Source organism: Chaetodon auriga, chromosome 7, assembly GCF_051107435.1.
Source record: "Chaetodon auriga isolate fChaAug3 chromosome 7, fChaAug3.hap1, whole genome shotgun sequence".
Classification (NCBI taxonomy): domain Eukaryota; kingdom Metazoa; phylum Chordata; class Actinopteri; order Chaetodontiformes; family Chaetodontidae; genus Chaetodon; species Chaetodon auriga.
The window spans coordinates 19,256,641-19,278,277 of NC_135080.1; the positions used below are offsets into that span (position 1 = coordinate 19,256,641).

The window sequence follows — 21,637 nt, forward strand, 5'->3', positions numbered from 1 at the left end:
ATAACTTGATTTCATCCCCCTCGAATCGATACCAGGCTCGCACTACCGAGGATTACCACACAACGTGGTTTTAATCGACCAATCACATCCAGGGACGAGCGATGGTTCACTTTAACATGACTTGCATACATATTAACCCACTATTATCAAGTTTGGTTAACTAATACATACATGACTAACATTTGCAAAGAAGCAGGAGTGACGTTTTCTATCATCGGTGACGCGCCCTTCCAGTAACGGACACGCCCTCCACAGCTGGCGCGTGACCTGACGCAGTGCAGCCTTCCCTGGAGAAGGGCTCATCAGTGGGACTGAAGCGCTCAGTGGTAGATAAACATATCCATCATCAGGAAAACTCCACCTGCAGGCGTGTCTAGACTTTGACTACGCAGACCCAACCAGAAGTCTGCCGGATTCCCTCTGCGGAAGCAGCACGGGTAAGCGACTCTATTCTTTAAAAAGGGATCTGATGCATCGTTTTCATGGGGTATACGTGCGTAAAATTAGGTTTATTGAATCTATATCCCACAGTTGTGTAAAGGTTAGGGTGTCTGTTGGAATGTATGTTGAATCTGCCTCTTGTCACAGTTGTACCTGACACCATGTGAGTTACACGACACCAAACAAGGTGGCGTCGTAGTGCTGCGCATCACAAGACGCAGATTACAGGTCATGGATGTAGCTATTACAGGTTTAGTAAAGTTATTTATTATTATCACCTTGAGTTGTCTCTAGTGCTTGTCTTCACCTGTCAGCACAGAGACTGGTCCATAATTAAAAGTGCACAGAGCGCAGAAGTCGCAGCTGCCGTGGCTTTTGCCAGCAGGTGCGCACTTTGCAACTTTCGAGTATATTCCGTCTTTTATTTTTCTATAGTATCACATCTACAACATAATCCGTTTAATCATAATCCAGATATTAATGTGACTCAGGCAGGTGTGGAACGTGTTAGATTTTACAATCGTGTCGTTCAGGTGTCACTGAACGTGTCCGGGATTCCGCAGAAGTATCAGTGCCGTTGTTGTGTGTGTTGTCCACAGCTGGCGCTGTCAGATTTTTCTTTTGACTTTATGAAACACTTGCAGCATCACACAGCAGCTGAAACGATACGTCAGTCTGAACATTGAGAGAGGGCTGTGCACACTGACGCGCGTGGTACAGCAGCCGAAGCTTTGGTCAGGATCTGACAGATGACACATCTGCACAGGTCAGCTGTTGCGCACAGATTCCAGGTTCATACAGCAGAATTGTTCATAAAGCAGCCCTAACGGATGAACACTGCTGTCAAGACATTTCAAGAAGCTAGGAGTCCAAGATAAGCCCACCACCCACTTAGTCCCCCATGTCTGACTGAAGATTTCACCCTTGCACACATTTTCAGTATTATTCTATAACCACTGGCTGGAAAGAAGACTCAAACAAATGTAAATAAAATTACAGGTGGAGCTCACACATGCCATACTGTGATTCATTTAAAAAGCATATCTTGGAAATCTTATTGCATGTGAATGCAGCTAATCAGACATCTATGAAATGAAAAAGAAAATAACCATGTAGTGGTTGCATAGCATGTCCAATGGTGGCTTTGCAGTGACTTGTTGCAGTAACACATTGAGTTTAATCCCCTTTCCCATTCACAGCAATAACGACATCGACCTCATAACCTGTTCATGATGGTGAACTGCTGCTGCGGTCTGCTCACTGCCAAGAAGGAACCAGGTACAGAACTCTTAGAAAACACATTTGAACATCATGTAAAAAAAGCATTGTCTGTGCTTTTGTCCTGACTATTCATTTCCGCACGTGCAAGAATGACTGTGGGTGCGAATACACTGGCTTGTGGGTACTGATATTTGGCCATGCAAAAGTGTGTGTTTGGGCCTCATGGTGGCAGGAAGGGGCTTGTTCAAACATCTTGAAAACTGAATAAATGATATATCAATTTGTGTTGAAGAGAAAAAATACATGTTGTATTCTCAACCACCTGTTAATATCATCACGCACACAACACACAAGTTCTCACAGTTTCTGTCCATCTTCCTCTTTCTGTCTCTTGGTCAGTTCCTTTGAAGAGCGTGGAGGTGGAGCTGGAGGTGAGGGACCATGTGGTTACTGTGGTCTCCACTCTGACCTATGAGAACAAGGAGGACAAACCAATAGAGGCTGTTTTTGTCTTCCCTTTGCCCGGAGATGCTGCTGTGTGTCATTTCAGTGCTACAATTGGACAGACACAGATTGTAGCTGAGGTGAAGGAGAAACAGGAGGTGAGCTGCGCAGTAAAGACTTAGCCACTCCAGTTTAAAGCTTAAACACACAGTAACAGTGACAGTCACTCACATGTGTCATCTGTACTCCAGGCTCGTGAGGACTATGACGATGCTTTGAGCTCTGGTCAGCAGGCCTTCCTATTGGAGGAGAGCGAGCAGAGTCCAGATATATTCTCTCTGAGTGTGGGCAGTCTGCCTCCAGGAGAGAGCGCCTCCATCAGGCTGGAGTACGTCACTGAGCTGGCTGTGCAGGCTGATGACGGGCTGAGGTTTTGTCTGCCTGCTGTGCTCAACCCTCGCTACCAACCTCAGGGTAGGAAAAGCAGACAACTCTTTCATGAGGACCTACACCTTTAACTTAGTGCACACCACACCTGTCCATGAAAAGGCTTTTACTGCAACAGTCATATGCCTTGTGATGGCAGAACACTTACTCTGCTAGAGCTGCTTTTTTATGCCTTTCTGTTAACTTCAGCAGTTTGAAAGAGGACTGAGGTGGGAATAGTGTGCTCACATTGACTTTCAGTGTTTTTACAAAATGCAGTGGATCCAACCATTGATTGGGCTTTGTCTGAAATGGAGATGAAGGGCTGAATGTTCGTATTTTAGCCTTGCCAGCACCATAGGGATGGGAATGTCAGTCAGTTGCTTTCCTCCAGACTGATCTCAACAAGTATTTGATGGATGTCAATAAAGTGTAGAACAGGCAGTCATGTCTGCCTCTGGTTGAATTGTGAGCATTGAACAGCACCACCTAGGTTGATGGTTTTGGTTATAGTGAAATATCTTGAAAACAATTAAATAGTTTGCCATCCATGGATTAGTGGAGATACCACGGCACCCACAAGATGAAACCAGCAGGTCAAAATGATTCCAGCACTGTGGTTTATGACTAAATACCTGCAAAACTAATGGCATTCACATCAGTCTCAGTGTCTGCATGCATGCCAACACACTACACTAAGCTGCTAATTATAAATGCATTTTAGCATGCTACCATTAGCATTTAGCTTCAAGCACCACTGTGCAGTAAGTACTGCCCACAGAGCAGTAGACTCTGAGTGTTGCTCCCTCAGTGTAATTTAATGCTCTTTGATGATAACATTTATAACTTGGTCACAGGAGGTGATGGTGCCAGTGTCCAGGTGACCTCTGTTCCAGCCTCTCTGGTTCCCTACAGTCTGTCTTTCTCTGCCCGAGTGTCCTCTCCTCGTCCAGTCTCTAAAGTAGAGTCCAACTGTTCCCTGGACCCTCTGCAGTACCTCAACACAGAGCAAACCCAGGCCACGGTAGGTAGAGTGATGGTGTGTCTGCTGTGTGTGATTCTTCCTCAACACTGACGACCAGAGATATGACTGTGTGTCTGTTGATGAGTGTGCTTTGTGAACTGCAGGTCAAGTTGGCTTCAGGTCATAAGTTTGACAGAGACATTGAAGTGCTGATTTATTACAAAGACGCCCACCAGCCCACCGCTGTGGTGGAGGCAGGACAGGCCTCTGCCAAGCCTGGTGAGTTAGCGGATCAGTGAAGTTGTTGCTTTCCAAATTGAAAGTTTCATTCATTATCCTCCACCTGATGAGTCGTATGTGTTGGAATAAACCACAAAAGTCACATTTGTGTGTCTCCTCTGTGTTTCAGGCTCTCTGATGGGTGATCCAGCAGTGATGCTGAGTCTGTACCCTGAGTTCCCCGAGGCTGTGATGTCTTCAGTTGCCTCATGTGGAGAGTTTGTGCTCTTATTGGATCGATCTGGAAGTATGGATTCATTCATGAACAACAGCGAGAGCCGTCAGACTCGCATTAGCAGTGCCAGGGTATTCATCATGTGTTGTTTGTGGAATCAAATTATCCATAGTGTCCTTCTGACGCAGTGACATTCACTATCTTTTCTCTCCTTCCTTAAGGACACTCTGCTGCTCCTGCTGAAGAGCTTACCAATGGGCTGCTATTTCAACATCTACAGTTTTGGGTCCAACTATGAGCACATCTTCCCGTAAGTCACTCCTTCGTGTCACTCAGTACAAAAATTTCTTCCTCTTTTGTTTGTATGACCAATGTCATGTGTGCATTGCTCATGATGTGTGGCAGTGAGAGTGTGGAGTACAGCCAGATGACCATGGAAACGGCTCTGAAGAAAGTTGAGCAGATGGGTGCTAATCTGGGAGGAACAGAGATCCTGAAGCCCCTCAAACATATTTACAGCCAGAGCTGCATTCCCGGTCAACCTAGACAAGTAATACACACACACACATACACACACACACACACACACACACACACACACACAAACACAAACACAAAAGATGCTAAACAAGCTGCACAATTACCAGTCAGTTGTTATTGAGGAACTTCTTCTTGTTCTATTTTTAAACGTTGCAAGTGCAGTTCTGAACTAACAGGTTTGTGTGTTTGTTTCAGGTTGATCTTGTTCTTTCCACTTGTGTTATTAACACAGCTGTCAGAATGATTTGAATGGCTTTAAACACTCACAGCATGTTTCTGGGCGTGAGGTCATGTACCTTAGACTAACATGTAAACTGTCCTCCCTAGCTATTTGTCTTTACTGACGGCGAGGTGGGGAACACCAAACAAGTCATCAATCTGGTGAAGAAGAATTCAGGTTCCCACAGGTGAAACCACAAATACACAAAACACAACAAACACTCACAAAATGCCCAGAATATATCCCGTGTTCCAGTGCTGTATGTGTTGAAAACAAACCTACTGTATTGTAGGTGTTTCTCTTTTGGCATTGGGGAAGGGGCCAGCTCTGCTCTTGTCAATGGGTTGGCCAAGGAAGGAGGGGGTCACGCTCAGTTCATCACAGGGACTGACAGGATGCAACCCAAAGTAAGACATTTAGTTTTAACAAATTTGCACTCCAACAGAAATCATAGATCCAGATCAGTAAGGAAGTAAAATCCTTTAAGTGCCTTTCTTGTGTTTTTGTAAACTGCCTTTTCTCATCAGGTGATGCAGTCGCTGCGATTTGCTCTGCAGCCAGCTGTGGAGGATGTCTCAGTAACCTGGGATTTGCCAAAGGGAGTCTCTGCCACTGTCCTCTCTCCACCAATCACAGCACTTTTCCAGGGTCAGAGGTCACTGGTTTATGCCCAGCTCACTGGACAAGTAGGAGCAGCACCAATCTTTTTCAACATTCAGCTCTTTCAAATAAATCCAATATATAATGTTTTTCCTCTCAGGTAGTTGATTACTGCAATAAACATGATTACCAAAACTGTCGTGCTTTGTCAGAGTTCAGAGGCAGCAGAGGGCAGTGTGACGGTGAAGTACAGCCTGGCAGGTCATCCCTCTCAGAGCCGGCTCCACTTTGGTCTCAGACCTGCAGAGGACACTGGGTAAAACAACGTGTGGTCAGACTGCACTGCTGTGCAAAGAGTGGTGACCTTACAAATGTTGACTTTAATTATTTGGATACCATTTTCATTGAGTGTTTGCTCAATGGCTGACACACAAACTGGAAGTAAATGGAAGCCAAGTAATGAGTGAGGTTTATATAACATGGCAAACCTGTGTTTACGTCTCTCTCCCGTCTTCAGATTAACAGTCCACAGGCTGGCTGCTCGGACTCTGATTCGCTCCCTGGAGATGGAGAAGAGCGAGCGCAGCGGACAGCCTGATGATGGAGTGAAGAAGAAGGTGGTGGAGGTCAGTGTCCAATCAGGTGTGAGCAGTGCCTTCACTGCCTTTGTTGCTGTCAACAAAGGGGACGGCAAGGCGATTCAAGGACCTCTGGTGCGCAGAGATGTTCCAATACCCAGTGAGTATTATTCCAAGAAAAATAAAAAAAACACTGTATTGTACATTTTTGTTCACTGATTCTCATGTCCTGTCTTGACCTCATACTCTTGTTTTAAAATCTCAAAGGGCTCATGATGTCCTGTTCGATGCCCCGTATGATGGCCTGTTGTGCTATGCCCATGGACCGTAAGTAAAACTCTGAATGGGAGTGGAACACACATTTGTGTATTTCTATAAATGCTCTCAATTGATGTAAACAAAACATCACATTAAACCAGCCGTTCACTGGTTCTCGTCTAATGTCCTGACCTGATGTTCTTTTCTTTTTACTCTCTAAGTGAGCAACCAAATGGGCTCGCCTGCTGCCTTCGATGGGTTTGGTAAGAATAAAAGCTAAATGGTCCTTGAACAAAGGATGACCTGCCCTACTCTGCCTTTGATTGCCTCGTACTCATTGCCTCTATGGGTTGATTGGTTAGGTTTACGACACATGATGAGGTTAGCGGTTGGCATGAGGAGTGAGGATTGCTTGGGGTTTGGGTAAGAATATCAGGGGTAAGCCAATCAGAGGCCAAGTAGAACGGATCATCCCTTTGCCATAGTTGGACTCGCAAATTCACGTCATATGTTTGCCTCTGTGTGTATGCATGGAGGCATGTGTGTGCCCCTAAAATTTAGCAGTCAGTAGAATGTGTCTCATTAAATCAAGACATATTGTGATTGAAGTTTAACTTTCAATCATGTTCATGCAGATGTACAGTGCATTAAAAATGTACACGTACAGTATCACTGTTCTGCTGATTACCCTCATGCCAACGTCTTTAGCTGCAGCAGCTCCCTCCAGTAGCCAGCAGCATGTCCTTTCAAGGAACTGCAGTTTTTGGCATTTCAATGTTGGCTTCATCTTTCAGTTCCGGATGTTGCTGCTTGTCACACACCAATGACACAGGTATCACAGTACTTTGAAGTTCAGTTTCCGGGGCAAGGACACTTTGACATATAGAGTGCAGTTGCCAGGGATCAAACCACCGACCTTCTGATTAGTGGATGACTACAGCTGTATCCATTTAGCGTAAATGATCAATTCCTCGTTCGAAGTGTCTCCACTTGTTCCCACAATTGTCACTGTCCCACATTCAGGAACCATACCATTGCACTGGGTGACATCTGGTGGGGTGTTATAACCTCATAATAAAGGAATATTTGACCATAATGCGCTATATCGGGCTGTGTTCACTCTCTAAGCAGCATGTCAGAAGAGCAAACCTCACAGGAAGAAGATGGGAAGACTGTCGAAACAAGATGCGATGCATGTGCAGCCCTCACAGCCACAGAGTATGTCTTTATCCAGTAGAAATGGAGATCTTAAGTAGACACATGCAAGTCGGACAGATACTACATTGTTCATAGTTTACTTCATTTTCACAAAAGTATTTGCTCTGCGTCTTGACAGCTGTCAAGAACAAAACTGATACTCAGTGGGCTTCTGTTCAGGAAATTCAGGAAGTCTTTTATCCTGATAAAACATCCGTGATAACACACTAATAGTGAAAAGTTCCTCTTTGTAGACATGTGGATTTATTATGTAATTATTAGATTCTGACTGATTTAAATCAAGATTCTTTGTTGATTTTTTGTGTACTACAGTTGAAGTTAACTGTAATGATCTGCTTCTCTTTCTCTCTTGAAGGCATGGCCATGAGGAGTTCAAATGCATTGGTTGGTTTCATGGGTGGCTCGGGTAGTAAGTAACAATGTTATTGACGATACACCTGTTGACAGCGATCGGATGGATTGTTGTAAAATTTGGTACACACATTCATGTCTCCCTCAGGATGCATTGTAATAACTATGGTGATTTTCTGACTTTTCATGCAGCATCAGGTCAAACTTTTTATTGGTGCAATACTTTGGTTCATGGCCAAATTCCTGTAACACCAGTGATACCAGCCTCAGCTATACTTTGCGTTTATGCCTCATTAACAAAAGTTAGCATGCTAACGTACTACACCAAGATGGCGAACATGCTAAAAATCAAACTTGCTCAACATCCGCAGGTTAACATTAGCATTAGCATTTAGCTCAAAGTACCTCTCTCTCCAAGCACAACGTCAGAGCGCTCTTGTGTTGCTCCCATCTGGTTCTTTTTTTTATTCTCTGCATAATTGTCAAAGTAAAGATGGGGAAAAAAACCCTGTGAATTATTTGTTAGTCAGACAAAAAATGGGTTTTGTTTTTTTTCTGTGTTTTTCAGCACAATAAATCCACTTTAACTAGAATGTTTAAATGTTTTCATTTTCTATGATTATCAAAGTGAAGACAGCCAGGTGACACATGGGAAGCGACAATATAATTTGATGAAATAAATTGGTGTATTAGCCTGGACTAACGCTGACTGACATTTCTAAGTGTAGAAATTATGTATGAAAATATTTTTAGCTGAAGTATATCATCACATCACTATCAAGCATTACAAAAAAGAATGCTACAAATGCACACCAGTACACAGTAATAATCCACAAAGATTATTTGATCTTTGCACTTGCTTTGATTTTCTCCTCAGACATGTGCTTGCCCAAGCAGACACCCAGAGACCCTTTGCTGCAGTTGGTCTCCCTCCAGAAGGCGTCTGGCTGCTGGGTGCTGGATCCAGATCTGGCTGCTGCACTGGGAAAGACCAGAGAGGAGGTGGAGAACACAAAACCTGCGTCGGTGGGTGACTGTGAAAAATAGTAACAATGAATAATGGGACTTATTTTCGAACTGATTTCATGACATGGTTTCATACTATAATCAAACAGAGGAAGTAGTAAAACATATAACATTTAACATACACATAAAACAAAGCAAAACAAATGAAAAGTAGTTAAATAAAAGATGAAAAGCATGAAAATAAGTCAGGAAATCAGGGACAAAAATACTAGTGGTGCTCAAACCCCAAAGCTCGTACTCAGCTGGCATCAATGTCTGTCTTTATGCTCTTTGATTTCCTTCTCTGTCATGCCTGCTGTACTTTTTTTTTTTTCCGTTTGATTCTGTGAATTAGGTGAACCAGGAAGTGTGGGCCACCATCCTGGCTCTGATCTGGCTTCATGGTTTCAAGAAGGATGCTCAGGAAGAGTGGGAGCTTCTGGCCATGAAGGCTGTGTCATGGCTCCGCGCTCAGAACGGTAACAACCATAATAATAAAGTGCTTATCTGCTGTTTTTGAGAGCGTGTGCCAGTTAAAATCTGCTGTTTGCTCACATTCAGTCTTCTCTGCTGATGAGTTGTGGTTTGTATGTTTTTCCTCAGCAGCATGTGTGGCAGAGTGTGTGGAAGCTGGAAATACTGTGTTGGGTTGCCACATGCAAAAGGACGCCCTGGGACTCTGAGGCTTTTATTACACTGGCTTCTCCTCCAGGACTGACACACAGACACAGACTTATTCCACCCTACAGCCTTTATTAGCATGGCACCATACTGTCTACCTTGTAACAATTAAATCCTCCTCTTTTCTGTGTTTTGTTTTCATTTGGTGTTTCTCCATGTACTTATGTTCACTGGTCTTTTGAATTTGTATCTATTTTGGTTGTATCACTATAAAAAACTGACTTTTCGGAAAAGTGATTTTTTTTTTTTTTTGGTCATCTGCTCTACTGTGCAGTAAAACCTATGTGACACCAGGTGTCACAATGCATTTGCAAATCACATCTTGAGCTAACAGCTTACATCTCTGGCCACATTATACCAAGTTTGAGAACTACCTGTTTTAAACATGATACTTTTTAACTGAACAAAACTAAAGATGTAGGGATGGTTGATCCTAAATTACTTTTGTGTCTGGAGGATGTTGTTGCCTTGAAATGAACTTTACTCTTCAATTGGCATCTTGCCCTCAGGCTGCACACAGGTTTCATCTGTCTTGCAAAGATATAATCTAAACGCACATGGGTTGCATTCACAAACATTCAGACAAAATGCTTTTGAAGATCAAGTTTGATTTAAAAGCTAAGTGGGGATTAAAGACAGGACTCCTCTGACTGGAGAATAGATTAGAACTTGTCTCTGAGTGAGGAAACCCCCAGGAAAAATTACAATTTAATGCAATGTCAGCTGACCTGTGCGAGGTTTGCACAACCAACTTCTGATTGAAACTGCATTCAAGTAAATCAGTGAATCCACTGCAAGGCTGTACAATGGATCTCTCTCTCTCTCTCTCTCTCACACACACACACACACACACACACACACACACACATCACATCAAGTTTTGATTCTGACTCGTGTTGCTCGTTCACAAATTATCATCGTGACTTTTTCTCTATCTACAGTTGCGACACGATCCCACGACCCACAAGTGCATTCATTAATATTCTCTCCCACTAGGTGGTGATCATCTCATGGAGTCCTCAGCTAACCTTTGCAATTGATGCCATGGCTTCTGTGAAGCTTCGCTGCACGCTGAGTGCACAGCAGACAAACCAAGGTGCTTTCAGTAAACTAAAAACCACATGTGCCATGGTGGTACTGATGAGGTTTTGCCTTGCACTCGGAGCACTGCATTGTTTTCTTGTTTTGAACAGACCTATATCATCTGAGATACAAACATATTGTGACAATTTAAATCATATGGAAAATCTTTGCAAATGTGTCATATTGCTGCAAAAATGCACGCAGAAACTAACTTTGATTGAATAGCAGCAAACTTTGAAAGAAAAAGACACTCAAATTCACAGGATAAAAATATATTAAATTGAAATATCGAAATACGTCACACACTGGTTGGATTGCTCGTGTGTCTGTGTTTGTAAAGACGAAGAAAGGAAGAATAGAGTGAGAACAATGTGTGCTGCAGGACTCATTAATGCTCCATTACAGCAGAGAAATGAGGTTTTCAGGAGGGATGATTTCCAGAGTAGCAACTGCCACGTATCAATTTCACCGAATGCTGCAGTAGGGAAGCCCTAAAAGACCATGGATCAACATATTCGCTCCGTTTTATCGTGATAACGAGATAATATTCCATCGTTTTATCCTTATAACGACATAATACTCTACCGTTTTATCGTTATAACGAGGCCTGGACGTGCTCTCCTGCAGCTGCACACTTGGTAAGTTAAGCATGTTCATGTGTTTGTTTGTACTTTTGCAAGTCTGCGGATACAAGTCATCGTCCTTAACAGTAAGTGGCTTCAAGTGAGTCAAACTTAACCGCGGTACAGGACGGAACAGTGAAAAGTACAAACAAACACATGAACAGGCTTAACTTACCGAGTGTGCAGCTGCAGGGGAGCACGTCCAGGCCTCGTTATAACGATAAAACGGTGGACTATTATGTCGTTATCACGATTAAACGGTGGAAAATTATAGGTTATCGCGGTAAAACGGAGCGAAAAAAATTATGTTGAGCCATGACCTTTTAGGGCTTCCGTACTGCAGAGGTCTCAGCAGCACGAAGCGGCAGTTAAGCTTTTTGGACCTGGTGGGCGTTCCCGTCAGTTTACACCAGGATAAACTAAGTCTTCTTCCTGAAGAAACCTGCAAGTTGTCTCTACTTTCACACAAGAGGGAACAAGACAGAGACACGTGTGTCCTCAGAGGTAGGCTTTCTTCTGCTGTGTGTTTCTTTTAATAGTCTGGTTAGCAGAGCACTGCTGTGAGACGCAACACCCTGGAAAACGTTATTGTTTACTGCTGCTGGACAGTGTCGTTGTCACTTTTGTCGAAATTTCAGACGAACATTAGTGAAATATTGTGATATCGTACAAATATAACAAAGACGAAGGTCAGTTACGTGTAATAGACGTGAGTTTGTCCATTTCGGTCTGTAATTTCCAGTCAGAGTTTTTAACTCTGGAGCCATCAGGCAGTCAGCTGTCTGCTGTATTTATATGAAGAAAATAAACAAATAAACAGCGGAATGACATCAAATACAAAAACAGCGAAGACTAAACCAGGAAGGGCGGAGCAGAGACACGCGACAGCAGAAATCACACGTATTGATTAGTGTATGCATTGATTTATTGATACAGTACTGTAGATAACTACAGCAAATATGAGGAGAGATAACAGTCATGATCATGATATTATAATAATAATTACACTTTTTAAAATTACATGTAATTACACTTTTTGCCACTTTAAGTCCCCAATGGTTATAACTTCAATGGGTTTTGATTGATTTGATTCATGTGAAAATATTTTGCATCATATCTGCATATTTTGTAGATGAACAAAACAATCAATGTCCAGGCACTGTCATTATCATTCATCACTATGGCACAAAGTCCTCTGATGTCCTTGATCATTGTTGCACAGGTGCAAAGATGAGCTGCTGTGGTCTGCTAACTGCCCAGAAGGAACCAGGTACAGACATCTCTGATTTCCTCCACAAGGTTTTTTTTGTACTTTTTTATTTTTTAATTTACATTGAAAGGAAAAAATACATGTTGTATTCTCAACCACCTGTTAATATCGTCACCCACACAACACACAATTTCTCACACAGTTTCTGTCCATCTTCCTCTTTCTGCCTCTCGATCAGTTCCTTTGAAGAGCGTGGAGGTGGAGCTGGAGGTGAGGGACCATGTGGCTACTGTGGTCTCCACGCTGACCTATGAGAACAAGGAGGACAAACCAATAGAGGCTGTTTTTGTCTTCCCTTTGCCCGGAGATGCTGCTGTGTGTCATTTCAGTGCTACGATTGGACAGACACAGATTGTAGCTGAGGTGAAGGAGAAACAGGAGGTGAGCTGCGCAGTAAAGACTTAGCCACTCCAGTTTAAAGCTTAAACACACAGTAACAGTGACAGTCACTCGCATGTGTCATCTGTACTCCAGGCTCGTGAGGACTACGACGATGCTTTGAGCTCTGGTCAGCAGGCCTTCCTATTGGAGGAGAGCGAGCAGAGTCCAGATATATTCTCTCTGAGTGTGGGCAGTCTGCCTCCAGGAGAGAGCGCCTCCATCAGGCTGGAGTACGTCACTGAGCTGGCTGTGCAGGCTGATGACGGGCTGAGGTTTTGTCTGCCTGCTGTGCTCAACCCTCGCTACCAACCTCAGGGTAGGAAAAGCAGCCTGGTTGATCTCCTGATGTCCTGACTGCTCCATTACCCTCCCTGCGGCCTTCCTACCAAAGCTCTGATAAATGAAGTTCATTGGATGAACTGTCGGACAACCAGTATATAATCATATGAGACATCTGTCATTTACATTCAGTTGCATTTATTATGTACACCTAGCTAAATCTAATGCTAGGACAGTAGATAGTAATCATGGCTTACCTTACAACAGGGACATTTAGGCTAATGATTTTTGTTCTTCTCTGGCCATCCAGAACGTCTGCTGGACCAAAGATTCCCTGTCAGTAATGTCTCTTTAATCCCAGTATTTCTAACCTGTCATTTCCAGGAAGTGATGGTGCCAGTGTCCAGGTGACCTCTGTTCCAGCCTCTCTGGTTCCCTACAGTCTGTCTTTCTCTGCCCGAGTGTCCTCTCCTCGTCCAGTCTCTAAAGTAGAGTCCAACTGTTCCCTGGACCCTCTGCAGTACCTCAACACAGAGCAAACCCAGGCCACGGTAGGTAGAGTGATGGTGTGTCTGCTGTGTGTGATTCTTCCTCAATACTGACGTCCAGAGATATGACTGTGTGTCTGTTTATGAGTGTGCTTTGTGAACTGCAGGTCAAGTTGGCTTCAGGACATAAGTTTGACAGAGACATTGAAGTGCTGATTTATTACAAAGACGCCCACCAGCCCACCGCTGTGGTGGAGGCAGGACAGGCCTCTGCCAAGCCTGGTGAGTTAGCGGATCAGTGAAGTTGTTGCTTTCCAAATTAAAAGTTTCATTCATTATCCTCCACCTGATGAGTCGTATGTGTTGGAATAAACCACAAAAGTCACATTTGTGTGTCTCCTCTGTGTTTCAGGCTCTCTGATGGGTGATCCAGTAGTGATGCTGAGTCTGTACCCTGAGTTCCCCGAGGCTGTGATGTCTTCAGTTGCCTCATGTGGAGAGTTTGTGCTCTTATTGGATCGATCTGGAAGTATGGATTGTGGTACCGGTGACAGCGATGAGCCAGAAACTCGCATTAGCAGTGCCAGGGTATTCATCATGTGTTGTTTGTGGAATCAAATTATCCATAGTGTCCGTCTGACACAGTGACATTCACTATCTTTTCTCTCCTTTCTTAAGGACACTCTGCTGCTCCTGCTGAAGAGCTTACCAATGGGCTGCTATTTCAACATCTACAGTTTTGGGTCCAACTATGAGCACATCTTCCCGTAAGTCACTCCTTCGTGTCACTCAGTACAACAAAAATGTGCTTCATTCTTTGATATCACTGTTTTTCAGGTGCAGTTTAAGTCCTCTCTATCAGCAGACAGATCATTTATATTTGCTGATTCTGGGAAGCCATGGATTATGTGTATCGTGAATGTTTCACTCCCTACATATTAAAATGAATTACCCCATCAGCATGTGCATGGCAACTTCAGTGCACCGAGGACATGTTTAAATTCAAGGAAAGATGGTAGTTATGCTTTTAAAATGTTGGACGTGAATTCTGAACTGTGAAAGTTGGTCGTGCTGCACAACCATCCACCTCCTTCTTCACTTCCTCAATTTCTGTGTTTCTGACGGCAGTAAGAGTGTAGAGTACAATGAGAAGACTATGGAAGAGGCTCTGAAGAAAGTTGAGAAGATGGACGCGAATCTGGGAGGAACAGAGATCCTTGAGCCCCTGAAACATATCTACAGCCAGCCCTGCATTCCCAGTCAACCGAGACAAGTAATACACACCGCAAACACACACATATATGTTCTCACATGCGCAAAATAAGTTACGTGGGTTTTTTGTGGCATGGTGTAAGCAAAGCAAAGCTGGAATATAATGACACAGGCTCTCGGTGTAAAAAGTCAGTATGGTACATCATACACACCAATTTGCCTGTCGATCTCATGCTCCATGCAACTGTGTTTAATGCTTACTTTGTAGATTTAATAGTGGTATAACATTAGTTGGATGACATGATTGAAATTTTGATAATACATTTCTAAACTATAGAAAAGCTTCAGATTTGAGGTGTTGAGCGTTCATGTCTTAGTGCGCTGTACCACCCAGAACACAATATTATTTTCTGGAGTCGATGTGACTGCGCTTCCACACTTAGAGCAGCTGCGTCAAATGCTTGGGAGCACACAGACAGTCCCTGGACTGTCCCCTTGGACCAGACTGGGACAGCAGCAGGTGTTGCCCCATCTGCAAAATGTTGCTGAGGATTTTTTTTGTTGTTTTTTAGCTCTCTGTCAATATAATCCATTAAAACTGCTGTTGTGTGCTCTACAGTTCACTTGCTGTCCACTCACTGAACATGCTGTGTGGATTCAGTGCTTTAATGGAGCACACACAGTGTTTGACAGCTGGTGTCATCAGAGGAAGCAAATGATTGCAAATACATCAGGCTTAGAATACCTTGTACAAGCCATCAAACACACCTTGACGATCCCCTCAATAGCCCTGCTTTCTACTGTTCTGTTCACACCTTTCCAAGTAAAATCTCGGACAAACCGGTTTGTTCGATGCCCGTATTCACCACACCTCTATTGTTCTTCATATTCTACTGTTCCAGAAACTTGTGTCACTAAAACAGCAATCTAACACAGCTCTCAGACAAGTATGTGTATGACTTTCAACACATGCTGCATGTTTCTGGGTGTGAGGTCATGTACCTTAGACTAACATGCAAACTGTCCTCCCTAGCTATTTGTTTTTACTGACGGTGAGGTGGGGAATACAAAAGAAGTCATCAGTCTGGTGAAGAAGAATTCAGGTTCCCACAGGTGAAACCACAAATACACAAAACACAACAAACACCCACACAACTCATAGAATACGTCCAATGCTCTGTTGCTGTGTGAGTTTAAAACAAACCTATTGTATTGTAGGTGTTTCTCTTTTGGCATTGGGGAAGGGGCCAGCTCTGCTCTTATCAATGGGTTGGCCAAGGAAGGAGGGGGTCATGCTCAGTTCATCACAGGGACTGACAGGATGCAACCCAAAGTAAGACATCACAGTCATTACAAAAAAATGTAAAAAAAAAAAATGCAATCTGGACAAAAGACATGATTTAAAAAAAAAATGTTTTTTCTCATCAGGTGATGCAATCGCTGCGATTCGCTCTGCAGCCAGCTGTGGAGGACGTTTCAGTCACCTGGGATTTGCCAGAGGGAGTCTCTGCCACTGTCCTCTCTCCACCAATCACAACACTTTTCCAGGGTCAGAGGTCACTTGTTTATGCCCAGCTCACTGGACAGGTAGGAGCAGCACCATCCAAATACATCACTATTTGTCAGGTTTGAAGAATATGAATGATTTTTCTGTAATTCTGATGATGGGATTGGTTTCTGACACTATCGTGCTTTGTCAGAGTTCAGAGGCAGCAGAGGGTGGTGTGACGGTGAAGTACAGCCTGGCAGGTCATCCCTCTCAGAGCCAGCTCCACTTCAGTCTCAGACCTACAGAGGACACTGGGTAAAACAACGTGTGGTCAGACTGCACTTTAAATTAGATACTGACTTAACAATGCTGACTTCATTTTGGTAGTATGTACAAAGTGAAGTGGTTACAAAGACTAAAATAATTGTGTTGTGCTCTACTCTTATGTGTAACTCGTCCCTTTCAAACTTAGACATAATGATGATTACTCCTTCAGTCTCTTTTCACATATTAAAGACTTTTTTTATGTCCTTATAGGCCTTGAAGAGGCTTTGCTGGAAATAAATCACTATTTTGCGTTTATACCAATGACAGGTAAAATCCATCTGTGTTTCCTCCTCGCTCTTCTCTGCAGATTAACAGTCCACAGGTTGGCCGCTCGGCTTCTCATTCGCTCCCTGGAGATGGAGGAGAGTGACGATGAAGGAGAGCAAGATAGAGGAGTGAAACAGAAGGTGGTGGAGCTCAGTGTCCAGTCGGGTGTGAGCAGCGCCTTTACGGCTTTCATTGCTGTCAAGAAAGGCGACGGCGGCGCGATTCAAGGACCCCTGATGCGTAGAGATGTTCCAACACCCAGTGAGTATTTTTCGGGGTAGATGCAGGAAACGTGGCCACTCTCTGTTTATTGTCATATCTAAAGATTGGTTATGTCAATTAGATTGTTTTAGGAGGACATTGTCGGCTGGAATAATACTTACACATCCATGCTGTCTTCATATTAGTGATCTTGTAATTGATGTCCCAAAATTTGCCACTTTACATTCTGTCACTGGAATGGTCTGCCTGGCACCCCCGTGCAGCTGCTGGATCTATATCTTGCTGCTGATTGATGTTTTTGCCCCAGCTGATGACTTTCATGTAATATATGCTCTCCTTTAATCTCAGGTTATGGTTTGGTTGCCCAGTGCTGTTATATGTCTGCTGACACGCAAGCCTTCTGTGAGTAAAAGTTGGCTTTTTTTGTTTGTTTGTTTTTTACCAGGTGCAGTGCTTTACAGTATAAATATTGTTCTCTGTACGCCTGATAGGTGTATATATAACATTAGTGAGTTGCCACTCAGTACAGGGGTCTGAGCCTGGGTGGACAGTACAGTGCAGGATCAGACACAGAGCAGGGCAACAAGATCGAGCATCTGTTTAGTGCAGTGCAGAATTTAATGTGGATTTCAGACACATTAATTGATTAACTTTGATTAGAATCATAAAATATTTTGGTATGATTTTTTTAGTGTAATGGTGCATTTCTTTGAAAAAGCAGCCTGTAGCCTGGACAGTTTGGATGAAGACTATCAACTCGACTATGGATCCCCGCCTTCTGATGAAGGTATGTGTTTTGTTTCAGTGGTGCATATCCTTTATAGATTATTCAACATGTATCTATTTTTTTAATACAGACTGACAATGGTGCTTTCTGAAGAATAAATGGGGAAGCCCTTTTCTTAAAACCCATTGGAGGTAGTAAACAATGTATAATGAATGTAGACATGGCGGCCCATTCATTCCAATGAGACCTGCTCACACACACACAGCAGGCTGAGAAAGTCTCTCCCACACATGCATGCGCCTCCTAATGTAGGTGCCCATCATGTATCATTGACTTTCCCTTGCTGAGTCTGTTCAGCTGTTTGCACTAATGAATTAAATAAAAATGTCTTTGACTCATGGTGCCTTCTTATATACTGTCCCTAATGATTGTTTGAAGGAGTAATTTTCAGTTTGTGGTTCTCCTGGATATTTACTTCTTAGTTTAAGCTTGGTTTCTTTTAAAATTGACGAGCTTGCCATAAATTCTCTCTGGGTCCCAGGACATCATGTGACACTTGACTCATCAAGATATAGTTTCTCAGAGCAGAGCAACGTGATCAAGCGTCAATTTAGTGCACTGCAGAATTTAAGGTGGAATTCGGACATATTAGTTCTGTAATTTTGACTGGAATTATAAAATTTTCCGGTCTGCTTTTGTTTGTATAACAGTTCATTTCTTTTAAAAAGCAGAGGTCCTCTATTCGTATGAAGGAGGGCTTGTGAAAGGTCAAATGGCTTACAGTAATGAAGGTATGTGTTTATACAACATGTATTTATTCTTTTTATACAGACTGACAATGGTGCTTTCTAAAGAATAAATGGAGTAGTCCTTTTCTTAAAACCCATTACTCGTGGAGGTAGTAAACAATGTATAATAGACATGGCGGCCCGTTCATTCCAATGTGACCTGCTGACACACAACAGGCTGAGAAAGTTTTCCCCACACATGCATGCACCTCCTAATGTAGTTGCCCATCATGTATAATTGACTTTATCTTGCTGAGTCCATTCAGCTGTCTGCACTAATGAATTAAATAAAAATGACTGTGATTCAAGGTGCTGTCTTATATGTTGTACGTAATTTTCAATTTGTGGCTTTCCTCTGTATTCTTAATTTAACCGTGGTTTCTTTTAAAACTGAAGCATTTGGCATAAATTCCTTCTGGGTCTTCTTGTATCTTGAGAGGAGAAGATGCCAAACCAAGCTATTTAACTTGACTTCACCCAGCTATGTTCGGCCACTTTTAACACACCTTCATTTTGACTGCCGTACAGCTGCTTTAGGCCTGAGCAAGTGATCAGGTAATTCATCTGCTTGGAAAATTGATCCAAATATGAGCCTGTAAATGCAAAAGTGTCCAGCAATAAATGCTGCTGTAGTCAAGGCTAAACCTATGATCTGAATTTGATAACTTTAAAAAAAAACCGTAATGTGAGGATGAATTCTCTCAAATTTGACACTCTAAATTCTGAATGAGCTTATTAATCATCTTGTTTCCCTTTGGGACTAAACCTAGACTGGAGCCTGATTGCTGTATTGCTTTTTGTACAACTCTCACTAATTTATTCGCTTTATAATAGATTTTGTTCCATTCAAGCCAGTATGACATTTTTTTAAATATTTCATGAAATTGAGAAAAGGTGATCCATACGCAAATATGCAAGCAAAGACATGATTTGGACCACAAAATTAGCACACATGAATACGAACCTGAAAGAACGCCGTTAGCTGCTCAAACGGTCTCGTCTGTAGTATGCTATATCTACACATTAGTGTCAAATGGGCAAAAATGAAAAAAATATGCAAGCATCTTGTGATCTTTCTACTTTCTCTCACTCTTTATCTCAGACTTCAGTCCTGAAGTCGCTCTTCCCGAACAGCCTCGCAGAGACCCTTTGCTGCAGTTGGTCTCCCTCCAGAAGGCGTCTGGCTGCTGGATGCTGGATCCAGCTCTGGCTGCTGCACTAGGAAAGACCAGCGAGGAGGTGGAGAACACAAAACCTTCAGCGGTGAGTCACTGTGGAAATATTAATACGAGGTTATAATGGGCCTTATTGAAAAAAAAAAAAAAAAAAAAACTGAATGAAACACTTGTATAAAAGATAAGAAAATGAAATACTCCATGGCAATGTATACAGAATGTATTATGAAAATGCAAGCTATGATACAAACAATTTATGGAAATGAATGAATGTATGATGCCCTCCTGTGATGTTTTTAACCACTTGTTTACTGTTTGAGAGGCTTTGACCATATATGTGAATAGTTCCCATGAATTTGTGTTTGCAGGCTCTTTTTTTTTTTTTTTTTTTTTTTTTTGGATATCTGATATTGTTACTGCTATTTTAGTTACAGTTTTAAACTGTGCAAACATATTTACCCCTCAATTTTCCCTTGTTTTCTTTGCTTTTCTCCTCTCCACAACATTTCCCTGATTCTGTGAATTAGGTGAACCAGGAAGTGTGGGCCACCATCCTGGCTCTGATCTGGCTTCATGGTTTCAAGAAGGATGCTCAGGAAGAGTGGGAGCTTCTGGCCATGAAGGCTGTGTCATGGCTCCGCGCTCAGAACGGTAGCAACCATAATAATAAAGTGCTGATCTGCTGTTTTTGAGAGTGTGTGCCAGTTAAAATCTGCTGTTTGCTCACATTCAGTCTCCTCTGCTGATGACTTTTTTTTTTTTTCTCAGCAACATGTGTGGCAGAGTGTGTGGAAGCTGGAAATGCTGTGTTGGGTTGTGAGGTGCAGAGAGACGCCCTGGGACTCTGAGTTTTTCGCCGAAGTGGTTTCTCCTTCAGGACTGACACACGGAGGCAGATTTACTCCATCCTCTAACCTTCACACTGCACTGCCTGTTACCGTTTACAGTATCTGCATTACAGTTTTGTGTGCCTTTGCATATTTGCACTGGACTTCATCTATCCAGGATCAGCCATGTTGCGAGAATTGTGTCAGTGTTGCATTGTGTTGGAAATGATTTCGCTTAAAAAAGATAAATAAAGTTGAATATTGGAAACTTCATTTGAGAATCATGTATATGGGCGGAAATGATGATGATGATCTTTTTCTTATTTTGAATTATAGTTTTCAGGGGTAGATTCACAGCATAAAATGATTATTTTACCATATCAGCTTCTCTAAATTGATAAGGTGAAATGCCTGATTATAACCATATATGTAGTCAGAGGTGTCCTGAATGCAAATATATCAGTTGTTGTTAGAAATTATGGAACAGTTCGTCGTTCAATTATTAGAAATGTAGCAATTTCAAGGTACACACACGGGACTCTTACTCTGTAATTTCGTTAAATTGATTTTTATTTCATTCTCTATGTAGTCCTGATGTTATCCTGAGATTGATTGTATTAGTCTTTGTTGGGAATTATTTATTTACTTTTTTCCTGCGAACCAAAATCAAAGAATATCGTAATTGTCCTCACATTTTAGTTAATTTATGAGACACATGTAACGTGTTCTACTCTAATCCAGTTAGTCTTATTTTCATATTTGCATTTGCTCTATACTTTGCGTTAACGCCTTATTTTGAAAACCGGATCATGTGTGTCCCAGCACTAATTTCACCAAGTCCGTAGAGATTTGATAAATTGTGATATATTTATGTGGTGTGCTCGGGTACAGTTCAGATTTCTCTTCAGGTAAAACTTTGAGACTGCGATACTTTTTCAATGCATTTACCGTAAAGGCGAGAATACACGTGCACTTAAAATTTAGGCTGATCACGGAATTTGCGAGTGACCGGTAGCCTTACCGCAGTGTAGTATTGACTCAGCTTAAACCTCAAGGTTTTGTCCTTGTATCTGCAAGA

General features: G+C 42.5%; 2 protein-coding genes across 9 annotated transcripts; both read left to right on the plus strand.

The window, feature by feature from the left end:
* Positions 1-272: 272 nt before the first annotated feature.
* Positions 273-9,533, plus strand: LOC143323729 (von Willebrand factor A domain-containing protein 5A-like). 5 transcript variants are annotated; one of them, XM_076735742.1, is made up of 21 exons: positions 321-437; positions 1,641-1,719; positions 2,062-2,264; positions 2,358-2,580; positions 3,390-3,556; positions 3,661-3,775; positions 3,906-4,081; positions 4,172-4,260; positions 4,356-4,500; positions 4,818-4,897; positions 5,003-5,117; positions 5,238-5,396; positions 5,523-5,626; positions 5,828-6,048; positions 6,156-6,215; positions 6,368-6,409; positions 7,275-7,364; positions 7,720-7,773; positions 8,593-8,741; positions 9,076-9,199; positions 9,324-9,533. In XM_076735742.1, exons 2-21 carry the CDS (start codon positions 1,671-1,673, stop codon positions 9,401-9,403), a joined length of 2,445 nt encoding a protein of 814 aa, XP_076591857.1. In that variant the 5' UTR covers positions 321-437; positions 1,641-1,670; the 3' UTR covers positions 9,404-9,533. The 5 variants fall into 5 exon arrangements, with proteins under 5 accessions (XP_076591860.1, XP_076591857.1, XP_076591859.1 ...); XM_076735744.1 differs by having other exon boundaries at positions 9,327-9,533; XM_076735743.1 differs by having other exon boundaries at positions 7,278-7,364.
* Positions 9,534-11,454: 1,921 nt separating this feature from the next.
* Positions 11,455-20,832, plus strand: LOC143323817 (von Willebrand factor A domain-containing protein 5A-like). 4 transcript variants are annotated; one of them, XM_076735926.1, is made up of 20 exons: positions 11,455-11,611; positions 12,330-12,377; positions 12,556-12,758; positions 12,852-13,074; positions 13,422-13,588; positions 13,693-13,807; positions 13,938-14,113; positions 14,204-14,292; positions 14,654-14,798; positions 15,771-15,850; positions 15,956-16,070; positions 16,166-16,324; positions 16,438-16,541; positions 16,861-17,081; positions 17,391-17,444; positions 17,764-17,829; positions 18,501-18,560; positions 19,660-19,820; positions 20,260-20,383; positions 20,501-20,832. In XM_076735926.1, the coding sequence occupies exons 2-20, from the start codon at positions 12,338-12,340 to the stop codon at positions 20,578-20,580; spliced, it is 2,382 nt and encodes a 793-aa protein (XP_076592041.1). In that variant the 5' UTR covers positions 11,455-11,611; positions 12,330-12,337; the 3' UTR covers positions 20,581-20,832. The 4 variants fall into 4 exon arrangements, with proteins under 4 accessions (XP_076592041.1, XP_076592038.1, XP_076592040.1 ...); XM_076735923.1 differs by having other exon boundaries at positions 11,472-11,611; positions 17,761-17,829; positions 18,498-18,560; positions 20,501-20,831; XM_076735925.1 differs by having other exon boundaries at positions 11,472-11,611; positions 17,761-17,829; positions 20,501-20,831.
* The last annotated feature ends 805 nt before the right edge of the window (positions 20,833-21,637 follow it).